The sequence below is a fragment of the Ceratotherium simum genome, chromosome 19, assembly GCF_057802395.1.
Source record: "Ceratotherium simum simum isolate JZ-2026a chromosome 19, ASM5780239v1, whole genome shotgun sequence".
Lineage (NCBI taxonomy): Eukaryota > Metazoa > Chordata > Mammalia > Perissodactyla > Rhinocerotidae > Ceratotherium > Ceratotherium simum.
This window is the reverse complement of record NC_141918.1, coordinates 50,462,305-50,475,931: the sequence shown is the minus strand read 5'-3', so window position 1 is coordinate 50,475,931 and position 13,627 is coordinate 50,462,305. Positions and strand designations below refer to the sequence as shown.

General features: G+C 41.6%; 1 protein-coding gene across 21 annotated transcripts in view; it reads left to right on the top strand.

Moving 5' to 3' along the window:
• The window catches only part of EPB41L2 (erythrocyte membrane protein band 4.1 like 2), a 213,617-nt gene that overhangs the window by 129,639 nt on the left and 70,351 nt on the right, over window positions 1–13,627 (top strand). For all 21 annotated transcript variants that reach the window (XM_087444098.1, XM_087444106.1, XM_087444101.1 and 18 more), the window contains exons 5-6: window positions 9,411–9,453; window positions 13,235–13,310. In XM_087444098.1, coding sequence (XP_087300224.1) covers window positions 9,411–9,453; window positions 13,235–13,310 — 119 coding nt within the window. The remainder of the gene's footprint in view (window positions 1–9,410; window positions 9,454–13,234; window positions 13,311–13,627) is intronic.

Genomic DNA, 13,627 nt, shown 5'->3' with positions numbered 1-13,627 from the left:
AGGGGGAAAAAAAAAAAGGAGGAGGATTGGCAATAGATGTTAGCTCAGGGCCGGTCTTCTTCAGCAAAAAGAGGAGGCTTGGCATGGATGTTAGCTCAGGGCTGATCTTCCTCACAAAAAAAAAAAAAAAAAGACTTAACCTGTAGCCTTCTGTCTTAGTTCAGGCTTTTCTAATGAAGTACCATAGACTGAGTGCTTATAAACAACAGACATGTATTTCTCATAGTTCAGGAGGCTGGGAAGTGCAAGATCAAGGTGCCAGCAAATTCCGTGTCTGGTGAGCCTGCTCCCTGGTCCATGGACAGTGCCTTCTTGCTGTGTCCTCACGTGGTGGAAGAGACGAGGAGCTCTCTGAGCCTCTTTCTGAGGGCACTAATCCCATTCATGAGGGCTCCACCCTCACGACCTAATCATCTGCCAAAGGCCCTACCTCCAAATACTGTTATATTGGGGATTCATTTCATTCATTTCAACATATGAATTTTGGGGAGAGTCACAAACGTTCAGTCTCTGGCACTTTCCTCATTGTTAAGAAAGGATTTTCCACTTCACTTTCTGAGTCTTGGGACTTAAATCTGATGGGGAAGATGCTGAGTGTAGAAGTGAAGAGTAAGGGTTTGTAAAGGCACCCTAAGGTGAAGCTGTTTTAAGTCTGTTAGATTGTGGCTGTGGACAGACTCACTGTGATCATTCTCTCTGAGGAGGCCCAGAGCACCTGGTCACAGTGAAAGGGGTTACTTTCCACTATCTAACATTCACATCACAGTTGATAGAACATAGTGGGTAGATGAATATAGGCTGCAAATTTTGTTATTTTCCCATATGCCATCGATGTTTGTATTTATGAGTCCTGGTAATGAAATACAGGCTACTGAGGGTGATAATTATATATAAATTAAATTTTCTCAGCTTGCTTAGTTTTAAATCCTTGATACCTAATTTGTGGTTTAATCCCACATTTAAACTAAAGACAATTAAATTGCATGCCTGCCTACTGAATAGTATGTGCATATTCTTGTTAGAACTGTTTAGAATACTTTCTGCAGCAGTAATAACATATTAGACGTTCGACTAAATAAATGAGGCACTCTTTTTAGACTTTAAATTATAAGGTGGTCTTGATAATGTTTCCACTCATGTGCCCTTCTCTTGGCCCTCAAAGCTGCAAAAGAGAAAGCGATGGGAATTTGGCTGTCATTATCCACTTTTCTGAGATTACATGTGGGTAGACGCAGAGGTGCATTTAATCTTTGTAAAAAAGGGATACCATCCAGTACGTTGTGAAATATGTTGAATACCGTCTTCTGTTAGTGGAAACAGGATATGCTGCCTTAAGGCATCTGGTGTTTCTGGAACATGAGATTTACCTAAGAAAGAGTGGTATTTAGATAGTAGGATTCACTATTTTTTATTTGGTGACTCTCGATATATATTTGTCCAATCTATATCTTTCCCCTGAATCTCAGACTCATATACTTAACTGCCTACTGGACACTACACTTAATTGTCTAAAAGCAAACAGATCATCTTCCCCTTAAACTTCGTCTGTCCCCCGAAGAGTAGGCATAAATTCCTTCCCCTTCTTATACTTCTTCTTTTGCTTATCAGTCACCAAGCTCTCTCTTTTCTACCTGCGGACATCCCTCTCCTGGTTCTTTGTCCACAGTTCTTGCTTTGGTTTAGGTCCCTGTCATCTCTTGGTTTGACCGCTTTATTCGCCTCCTCGCTGGACTGACTGCCCAGTCCCAGCCCCATGATTGTTCTTCACACCGCGGCTCCATTGAGCTCTCGGGAATGCATATCTGATCTTGACACTCGCTGGCTTAAAGCCGTTTAATGGATACAGTCTGACCCTCTTAGTGTGGTTCATGAGGCTCTTGGTGTGTGGTTTTGGTCTACTCTTTAGCTTCATTTCTCTGTAACCTCTCACATGCGGTCCCTATTCAATCCACACCAAATTTCTCTCCTGAAAGGATCCTTGCCTGTCTATCTGCTTGAACATGCTATTCCTTACGTTTGGAATGTCCTTCCCATTTTTTTGTATCTGAATGCCTGCTTTTCCTTAAGATCCTACTCTGAGATTTTCCTTGATGGCTTTCCACCACCATCACTCCTGCCCCCAACTCAAGGAGAGTTGACAGTTCCCTCCGTCTGTCATCTAGACATTTAGCACAAACCTTATTTGTGTGTCTAGTCTTTCTCCCCATTGCTCTAGGAACTTCTTGAGGGTAGAGACCATAGCTTTTTATCTGTGTATCCTCAGTATATCTAGACGTTAACAAATATTTATTAAATAGTACCTGTGTTCCATCTCATACCCATTAGGATGGCTACTGTCAAAAAACCAGAAAATAACAAGTGTTGACGAAGATGTGAAGAAATTGGAACCCTTGTGCACTGGTGGTGGGAATGTAATATGGTGCAGCTATTATGGAAAACAGCATAGAGGTTACTCAAAAAATTATAAACAGAGTTACCATATGATCCAGCCATCCCATTTCTGGGTACATATCCAAAAGAATTGAAAGCAGGATCTCAGACAGGTATTTACACATTCATGTCATTGCAGCATTACTCACAATAGCCAAGAGGTGGAAGCAACCCAAATATCCATTGATGGATGAATTGGATAAACAAAGTGTGGTATATACAAAATGTGGTGAATGGAATATTATTGATCCTTAAAAAAGAAGGAAATCCTATCACATGCTATAACATGAATGAACCTAGAGGACATTATATTAGTTACAAAAAGACAAGTACTGTATGATTCCACTTATATGAGGTATCCATAGTCAAACTCATGGCAACAGAAAGTAGAATGGTGGTTGCCAGGGACTAGGGGGAGGGGAAATGGGGAGGTGTTGTTCAGTGGGTATAGACTTTCAGTTTTGCAAGATGAAAAAGCTCTAGAATCTGTTGCACAATAATGTGAATATAGTTAGCACTGCTGAACTGTACACTAAAAAATGGTTAAGATGGTAAATTTTATGTTATGTGTTTTTTTACCACAATAAAAAAAAAATACCATGTGCAAACCAGTGTACTACTGTGAATCTAGCAGTAAACAATTAAGACATAGACTGTGCCTTCATGGATGTCCCCACTTATGTTCTAGTTGAGGAGACAGAGTAAAAATCCGAATTATACAGTTATTAAATTTTGATTACTGCTCTACAGGAAAGATTCAGTGTACTGACAGGGAAGACTTCTCAGGAGAGAATGCTGCTAAATCAGAGGCCTGAAGTGTGAGTGGGCGTTGGCTGGGTGTTGGGAAATGGGAAGCACAGACCTAGGGCCCTGAGGCAGGAATAGCCACCTGCTTGAAAAGTGAGAGGTCTGGGGCCGTTAGGGGAGAAGGATGAAATTAGGCTGGGGGAAGAGACTGGGTGTTGATAGGGGCCCGATCTTGCAGGGCCATCTAGGCTGTATGTTAAGGCTTTGGAGAGAAAAATGGTAAGTCATTGAAGGGCTGAAGCAGTGATGTGAGACAACCAGTTTTACTTTGAAAAAGGTCACTCTGGCTGTTAGAGGGACTGGGATGGGAGGGAGCGTGAGCGGGACTGTTCACCCAAAGCACAAAAGTGGCCTCAGTTGGGTTGTAGTGAAAGCAGACGAGCAAATGATTTACGAGAGGTTTAGGAAGGAGGTGGACTCAATCTGCTGATTGATGGGGTGTGAGGGATGACAAACACCGAGAATAAGGCCTGGGCTTCTGGATCCATGGAGGGGCCATTCAGTGAAGGGGAGGGCCCAGTTGGGGGATGGTAGTGTGTATCATGAGTGTAGTTGCAGACATGTCAAGTTTTAGGTCAGATAACAACTTTTGGAGAACAAGTAAATCAATAAATTTAATTTTGGCTGTGCCTGAAGGAATGGCAGCTAGCATGGAGCAGACGCCCCAGGTGGAGCCTGTCTCCACAATACCAAGTGCAGTCAGTGGTTCTATTTCCTGGTGGGAATATTGTATTTATATTGAGGCTCGTAGTCAGGCATGCTTATTTATAAGTTACTTCTTTTTAAAAGAATCCAAGGTGGCTTATCATGAAAATATTCCAAATAAGACAGACATGACTCTCAAGAGCTCAACGTTCTGGGATTCTTGTGGCAGACAACGTTCCCAGCCCTGTGTTGTCTCAGAGTTCTCAGAAGAACCCTAAACGGTCGGTGTTATCAACCACACTTTGTAGGTGCGGAAAGTTGAGTCATAGAGAAGTTAAATAATTCACTCAAGGTCGCTCAGGCAATAAATGTTGAACCAGGCAAACTAGGAAGAAAAAAAATAGAAAACGCAACAATTCTAAACTTCCTGTCAGCCAGTCAAGGTAAAAATGGGTATAGTATTTTATAGCTATCATAACTGGAAAACGGAAGAATATCATCTTGCCTTTGGAATTTTTCATCTTATCAAATTCTGAAGGTCATCCTACAAGACTTTATATATGGGGTGTCGAAGGATGTTACGGGCAGTGTTCCCAGTATGAGTTTTCCAGTTGATGTTTCTGTAAGGGCATCAGTAAATTTAGGGGCTGACCAGGCTGTGTTTTCTCAGCAAGCACAGTGTTTTAACTTATGTCATGGGTTAATTTGGAGTGGCTTTGTGGGGAGTGCTGATGGAGATTATGGAAAGGTAGGCAAAGATCATGTTTTAGAAAGTGTTGTGTCTTGTGCTAAGGAATCTAGATTTTTATTCTGATGTGTGTAGGGTTTTAAATAGAAAGTGACATTGTCAGATTAGCATTTCAGAAAGAGTAACCTGCTTGTGGTGTGGGGAGAGGTTATAGGGGACTAAGACTAAAGGCAGGAAGGTCATCATCTAGTCCAGAGGTGATGGAAACTAGAGCAGTGACAATAGGAGTTAAGACGAAGAGACAGAGATACTAAATAGGTAATGTCTGCAAGACTTTGTGACCGATGGACTCTGAGGTATGACGGTAAGGGAGGGGTTGAGGATGAGTCCCAAGTTGCAGGCTTGGGTAGCTGGGGAGCTTGTTGGAGACTTTTACACAGGGACCTTGGAGGGGGAGCAGCAGTTTGGGGTTAGGGGGCAGAGATGGAATCTGATTTTCATTTTGCTAAGTTGGAAACGCTTGTAGGCTGTTGGCTACATGGTGTTTGGGGATCCAGGGTGTAGGTGAGGGTTGAGGAAAGTTAACAGTAAAGAATTTGAGAGTGGATATAAACTATTATTTAAAGAAGCCTGACTATGAAGAGGACAGATGGGAGAGTGATACTAGAGGATATAGACTGGCACTGTCCAATAGAACTTTTCATGGTGATGAGATGTTCTAGACCTGTTCTGTCTAGTATGGCAGCCACTAGTCACATATGGCTATTGATCGCTTGAAATATGGCTGGTGTGACTGAGGAAGTGAAGTTAAATTTTATTTAATTGTACAAATTTAAATTTAAATACCCTCTTGTGACTGGTGGCTATTATATGTGACAGTGCAGAGTTTATTGAGGGTTTTGGGGTTGACAGATTTGCTTGGATGGAAAGAACTTCCACTTGGCTACGGGAAAGCCCAAGAAAAGGGTGAGGTTGAAGAGAAAGAGAGGTGATCATGATGGGAGGTTCCATAGTCAAGAAGAGGATAAGCCTTGAATTAAGAGGGGGACATCATCCTGAGTCTGCAAGAAGTAAGGTGAGGAGTGATGCACTTGTAAATAAATCTGAGTTAAGCAAATTGCAGTCTAAAATCTCTGGGAAAATAGAGGGTAAAATCCTCTGCTAAGAGTGACTGGGGTAGCACTGGGGCCCCAGAGACGCAGACTAACTCAGGACAAGTATGTGGGTTGCTGTTGACAGTCCACCTTTGAAAATAGAAAATTATGTGAAGAGGGATATATACCAAAAGGTGATCTGCCAATTTAGTTGTATCATTGCAAAACATCCATCTATTAAAGGCACTGGGTAAAGTGCTTTGCATATGAACGTACTCTTCAGGAAGCTTTTGAATGAATGAGTGGTTGAAAAGAACTACTGGAGGAGGTAGATGTTGTGATCCTTATTTTACAGGTGAGGAAATTGAGGCTTGAAGCTAGGGGATGAGCCCAAGGTCACAGAAGTTGGTGGAAAGCCAGAATTTGACTCCATGTATTGCTGATTCCAAAGTCGACATATGCAGCAGCCAAATCTTTAAAAAATGCGAGTGATTGGGGCCAGCCTGGTGGCATAACAGTTAAGTTCGAGCGCTCCACTTCAGAGGCCCAGGGTTCACAGCTTCGGAAACTGGGCATGGACTGACGCACTGCTCATCAAGCCATGCTGTGGCGGCATCCCATATAAAGTAGAGGAAGTGGGCAGCGGATGTTAGCCCGGGGCCAATCTTCCTCAGCAAAAAGAGGAGGATTGGCAACGGATGTTAGCTCAGGGCTGATCTTCCTCACATAAAAAAACAATGGGAGTGATGCACCATCATCTCTCATGGTGTGTGCAACATGCACATACCCACTGCATTTTTATGTCATTCTCTGATATCTTTTTCCATCTTTTTGTGTCTGCTTCCTGATCCACCCAGCACTCCCCCTTAGGTGTCAAAACCAAGAAGTTTATTTTTGTTATTTATTTGATGAAGAGAGTTTTATGTCTACTATTTATTTGTAGTTGGTAATGCAGATAATAGACTTGCTTTTCTTTTAAAAGTCATATTAAATCATTTTTTTTTACTTATGAATTATGACCCTAGGCAGTAAAATTATATCTCACAGTCTCAGTACTCATTGGAGCTAATTATTCAAATAAAAATAAATGTTTTTATAAATGTTACTGTTATTATAGAAATAATATAACCTGTGGTCTTTTAAGATAAGCACAGCATGGGGAGGCAGGAGGCAAGCAATGGGCAGATATCAGTCAACAGGTATTGGTTTAGAACTTACTGGTTGCCTAAAACTGCCAAGTCCTATGGAGTCATGTGGTCTATCCTGGCCCTTGCAAAGTTGTGCTGGAAGCGGGCAGACCTCTTTACTCCTTGGTGGCCGTGGAGCTCACAGTGTGGACATGAGTGTAGTTAGCAAGGAGGAAACCAGGCGAATGGAAGGAGTCCCTGCTGCTGTTGGATCACATCTGCCCTCATAGTCTTTGGATGGGGATCTGAAATAATGAAGCCACTTCAGTCTTTTCATATTCTGTCTGGGAATGTTGTGAAAAGTGGCCCAAGAATGACACCAAGTCTGAATTTGGCTGGCTGGTGCACGGAAACTTGTCCTTCATACCCCTGGGCCTGGGGAGCTCTATTGACTCTCTCGATGCTGTGCAGAAGCTGTTGGATAATTTGTACAAGGGGTTGGTGCTTCACATGAGAATGAAGATGCTGAAAGGCTGGGACACAGGGTTATTCCTTGGGGTCACAGAAGATGGTGTTGCTTCCGTCATCTTCCTCCTGGAACAGAGAGGTCTTTTGCTCTTCTGGAGCAGGCATCTATACCAATGGTCATGGAATAAACTGGAGATTTGGAAGGGTCTGTCTCAGCCTTTAACACCAGTAGTTTCGCCTCCACTCTCCTCTTTCTCTGTGTTAATGTTCTGAGGATTTTTTCTTTTCCTTTTCAGTTTGGCACCAGTTGTCTCTGATTCAGTTTTTCTTGCTGCAGATGAAGTGCCACAACACATTTGACCCTCCTTTGCCTCTCCCCCAGCCGCTCCCCTGTCTGGGCTGGAGACTGAATGATGTGTTTTCTCATTCTTGTGCACTCGTCATAGCTGGCCATGTGTGGGTCAGCTGTTGTGTGGGCCAGCAGCTGCTGGGCATGGGAGCTGAATGCCAGGCCCTTTCCAAGGGGAGAATTAGACATAGCACTGGAGGTACCGTTAGAAGGTCCACTGCCCCTCACATCAATGGGCTGTGCAGCTGGGACACCAGTAATAGGAAACGAGACCAAGCTCTGCTGGCTTTCTATTCAGAGGTTGGAGTTTAACCGGTGTTAGAAGAGAGCCAGGCACACTTCGGATCCTTGCCGCCCTCAGTGCAAGCTGTGGACTGTATAGTAAAACCCTCAGGGGTCGTGCAGCTTTGCTTTCAAAGCATCCCATTGTTATTACTTTTTAATAGTGTCAGTTAATGTTCTGTTCTACCTATTCAATATCTCATTAAGATGGTAGGTTATTTTCTACATAGCAATGAACATTTTAATTATTAGCTCTATATATCTGAATAAAATTCTATTTAAGCACAGATGTTGTAATACATTATTTGGGATACTTTTAGAATAAATGAAACTTATTTATTCTAAAGTCAATTATCTGAATCAGTTTATTGTATCTCAAAAAATATACTTGTTCTCCTGTTAGTGGAGATGAAGTAAGGTGAACTTTAATGGTGACTTGAGGGGCCGGCCTAGTGGTTAAGTTAGGTGTGCTCTGCTTTGGTGGTCCAGGTTCGGTTCCCAGGCATGGACCTATACCACTCGCCAGTGGCCATGCTTTGGTAGTTACCCTCATACAAAATAGAGGAGGATTCGCATGGGTGTTAGCTCAGGGCGAATCTTCCTCAAACAAAAAGAGGAAGATTGGCAACGGATGTTATCTCAGGGTGAATCTTCCTCAGCAAAAATAATAATAATAATCAGGACTTGAGGATAAGGTAGGAGAAGTATACAAATAGATAAACAAATATATATATATAAATTATTTTGGGATGGTTCTTTTGCCTATAGCTTTGAAAGACAAATATTTAATGTCCTTAGGTGGTTTGAACCTAGTAGTTCAAATCTGGTCTGTTTTTCTTTAAGATATTACAGTGGTTCCCTAGACTCTTTTTATGTTAACTCTCTCCAAGGGTAAAGGGAAAGTGAAAAGGAGCTCCTGATGATTGGGCCTTCCAGCTTGGAATGACGTTTAAAAAGGATGTTCCGTGAAGACCCAGAAGGAGGATACCAGCTCCAGGCTGGCGGTGCTTCTCAACAGCCTTGTACAGTTGCAGGGAAGAGAAGGTTAAGGGGGGGAGGAGTTGGCATCAGGAGTGGAGATAATCGTGTTTGACTGGGGTATACGTACTTTTAACCAGTAGTTTCCAATTCGCATTTTATCCTTCATGGGAAGAGCCAGTGGTTGTCCCTGACTGAGCTTTCGTTTCAGCGTCCACGGGGGCTGTTTGCTGGCAGTTCTGTGGGATAAAGACTCTGTAGATAGATTATGTCTCGTTTGGATAGGTGTTTGATTTCAGATCCAAGAAAAGAGGCCAAGAGACCCACCTGCAAAGTGTTTTAATATTTTATTTATAACACACACACATTCAGAAACAAATCAATACTTAGCCCAGTGGAATGCTAAACCAGTGAAAGCTACTTCGAATAGGACTTTATTAAAGTATATTTACACTTAAATAAGTATGTGAACTGTAAATTGTTCCATTTTTGGACTCTGGAATATTTCTTATGGGTTAATTAACCTCTTTTTCTCCTTGCAGAACTGGCTAGATCCTGCAAAAGAAATAAAGAGACAACTGCGAAGTGAGTATTTAAATAATCATATTTTGAAGTTATTAAGTTAATCTTTGTCTATTTCTATCTTTGATAAAATTCATAGGCTATAGACTAGAATAATAAGATAGTGATAGAATGATCAGCTCTGTTCTGCATTTCTATTGTATAGGAAGTTAAGGATACTCACAATATTTTCGAAGAATCATGACTTTATTTTGCACATGGCTTAGGGACTCCTCTACTGGTCAAGAGGTTCTAGAGTCATAGTCCTAAATATTCCCTCACAGTGTCTGCCACTGTGAAGGAATCTCTGATCTTTTTTTCTGGGGAAAAGAATGAGAAGCTGCTTTTCTGTAACTTGCACTTTTTATGTAAATTTTACTCTAGGTAAACCTCTCACTGTTGCTTTGTCTGCTTCACTTTGGAAGTGTGTACTTGGTTTAATTTCTAAGCGTATCTCTGGTGCCAGAGGCACGGGGATGCAGTGTTCATCGATGGGCTGGAGTGAGGACTCGAGGGGAGAGAAGTCTGCAGAGCACTTCTTCCAGTCCTCTGTGGTTTAAATACCCCCCCTCGTTTGTTCTACAGCCCACACCCACTTGATGCGCTCGCTGGGTCTGGGTTGTAGTCAGTCCCGCTTGGCCCCGTCTTCCATTCCCCACTTGTTCTCACTGTGGACTTCCGAAGGGACGTCGTGTCCCGCTCGGACCTGCTTCAGTCCCTCCGTAGGTTCTGTCTCTACAGGCTGTCTTGTCTGTGGCTGGCTTTGTGATATCTGTGCCCAAAACAGTATCACCCCAGAAAAATCTCTGATAGGGAATCTGGACACTTAATTTCCTTCAGGGTCTGTGAATGACTGAAGCAGAAAAAGTGGGAACCACAAACTGCGGGAATTTGTAGACAGGAGAACAGAATTCTCACCAGCCCTTCTGGACTGTGGGCCCCAGGACTGTCCCGGGAGCGAGCATCCCCTGAGTGCCAGCCTGCAGGACACCTACGGCTCTGTTGGCTTCATTTCCCTGCTTACTTGTTACTCCTAACATCAGGACACTGGGACAGATCTGTACTCTCCCTCTGTTCCTTTCCATCTACCTTCTGTCTCTCAGTGTAGCTTTCCGCCAGTGGTTTTCTTCATTTCTTTTCCTCTCTTGAATTAGTCTTGTTGGTAGTCTTCCTGTCGTTTCTTTCCTCTCTACTCTCCTTTTTTAGTCTGAGCATATGCCTTATCTTTCCCATTTCCTCTCCTCGTAGACTCATCTTTCTTGACCTTTTGTTCTATCTTTGATTAGAGTGATCGTCCTGATTTGCCCGGGCCTGAGGGACTGAGGAGTTTCTCAGGATGTGGGTCTGTGAGTGCCCAAACTGGAACTTCCCGGGCAAACTGGGATGGTTGGTCACCCTGTCTTTTGACTGTGATCCCTGGCTTTCCAGCATTCCCTGCCCTTCCCTCCTGCATTTATTGTCTTGTTGTTTCATCTGTCTGTGTTTGCATCATGATGGAAAGGGGAGAAAAGAAAAGGAGTAATTAGATGCAGGTACATGATGCTTAGATTATGGAAGAAACTGTACCCGAGAGCTTTGGAACTTTTCCTTTGTCCCTTCCAAAGTCGTTTCATGCTCTGCAAAGTGCATGCATTCAAAAAGGTACGGATGCGTGGTTCTTTCACTTTCTCTGAAACCAAACCTGCCAAGTGACCCAAACCAGAGAGAGAACAGGATAACCCCTGAAACTTGATTGATGTTCCGTTGAGTTGTTTCCTGTGGTTTTGTTTTGGCTTTTGTTTGATTAGTTCTGTGTGCCGCTCATGTTGGAGCTGGGGAGATTTCCTCATTTCTGGAAGGCAAGAGTTTTGCTGATTATGAATCACAGTCTTATGCTTTGATTATTCGTGAAGTTTTTCGAGTTATTTCAGGACTTCTGCCCTTGTGGTTTGGCAAGAGGAATAAGAGTAACAAATAGGCTTTGAGCTTTTCAACACTGCTGGAGCTGGCTCTCTAGGTGGCATCCTGTGCTGCCCCTCGTGAGAGCCGGGTGAGGAAATGGAGCTTCGGTTGTTGTCTTTACCTCTTTCCTCCTGCTTGCGTTGAGATGGGCAGAAGAACTGCTTGTTCCATCTTAGCCCAGCCTCGCTTATGACTTTATTGTTTCTTTTTAGTTAATAGGCAATTAGCAAAGGTAAATATTAATCTTTTTTCAGTTGCTTTTGAAAACCGACAACCTATTTGCTCCTATTTAAAATTTACCTTAAAATCTTTTTCTCAAATGTCCACAAATAAGACTTTAGATATAAACCTTGCGTGTGATTAATATATAAACAATCTGTAGCTAGATGAACTATTTATACATAGGTAGGTAAAAATTATGATGATATATAATTCAAAGTTCAGTGTTATTGCTGCTCAAGTACGTATCCTATTAGAAACTTATGCCTGTAGTCAAACCCAGGCAAGCATGTGTTCATGTTAATACCTAAAAAACCAAAAATAAGGATCCACTAAGGAACAGTAATCCTGTGATGACTTGGCTTAATTCTGGGTTAGCAGGCACCTCGAAGAAGTGCATCTTCACACCCAGGGAGGCGCTGCTGGCCAGGAAGTGTGCCGTCTCTCCGTGTTCAGGAGAGTCCTGTATCCCATTATGAGGTTCTAAACGTGTGACGCAGAGCTGAAATCTGTGTCTTAAATCCAGCAGGATTGACTGTATTAGAATAATGACGTACTGAGCCAAAATCTAGCAAAAGTGCCTGTGTTCACAGTAGCCACTCAATAAGGATTTGCTGACTCTTGAGTGAGAGAAAAGTTAATCTGCTGATGGTGGGGAAAGGACAAAATGACACGTTAAAGAGGAGAATAGGCTTCAGTACAATTTTCTTCAAGTCTGTAAATTAGAGCATTCGTGAGGCATTCCAATATGTATAGAATGAAATAACACACAGACACTTTTTTGTGTATATTTAGACATACTGTGAACTTTGAGCACAGCCGTAAATTCAGGCCAGTGGAATTACTTGGTCCCTTCAGGAAAATAATACCTGCCCTCTCACCAGAGCTGTGCGTGTTTTTCTTTGTTTGTTTTTAACGTCATCCAAAGCATGATGTATCAAACATGAGTTAAAAGTTAATGTAGAAATAGCAATGTTTCAACTTTTAATAAGGCGTTTATGACATGGTTGTTTGATATAGTCATTGTTCGTGGCACAGTGCAGTGAAGTATATGTTATACTTATACCCCCTTAATAAAACCTAGGAAATAATTTTATTGTCTTAAAGTGTTGTGACTTTTTACCAGTCTCTCCCTTCTTTGGAGTTGCTCTTAACACTTCCTTCAAATAGCCCATTAATCATTTCCTGGATGGCTATAGAATCACTTGATCATTACCCCCCCTTCCCCAACAATGTAGAAATCCTTAAATGCTTTTTTTTTTTTTTAAAGGGTGGAGAATATTTGGCATCTAGAGATTCTGTGGTTAAAACAAACCTTATCTCAGAACTATTACGTGGAGGTTATATTAAAATTTTTGCTTAATAGATCACCATACAAAACATTTGAAATAGCAGCGAATGTTTATAAAAAAGTGAACCTATTATTCTTTAATGGTGGGTTATGTGTGTAATTGATTTTTATTTTATTTTTCATTTCATTTTTGTTTTGTAAATCATATTTTCTTTTAAATTAAAAAATGAAATTCTCTAAAGTGATTTATAGTGGGACTAGTCTCTACCATTTGAACATTGACCTTTAAGTTTTATCAAAATAAATGGTCATTCTGTTGGTTGGATGAATAACCACGATATATAATAATTACAGGTCTTCCTTGGCTGTTCACCTTTAATGTGAAGTTTTATCCTCCTGATCCTTCTCAGTTGACTGAAGATATCACCAGGTACTTTATATTTACATTAAAAATGAACCTTTACTTACAGCTCTCATTTAATTTCTGTGCCCTGGGAGAGTGGCAGTAATTTCAGGATTGAAACCAAAATATTTTTTCTTAAGTTGAGTTTTAGAAGTTTCCTTGGAAGTGGGTACTCCAAACTAGTTTGAAGTGTTGCCCGTTTCAAAAATTTTCTTCACCGTTCTTTGATTTCTCCATTTATATTTGAGTAATGGAATATTTAAAAAAATATTGCTGGCAACTTTGTTCCCTAGTACTTTCAAAAATCATTGATATTTAAAATTTCAGATTTTAATGCTAAGATG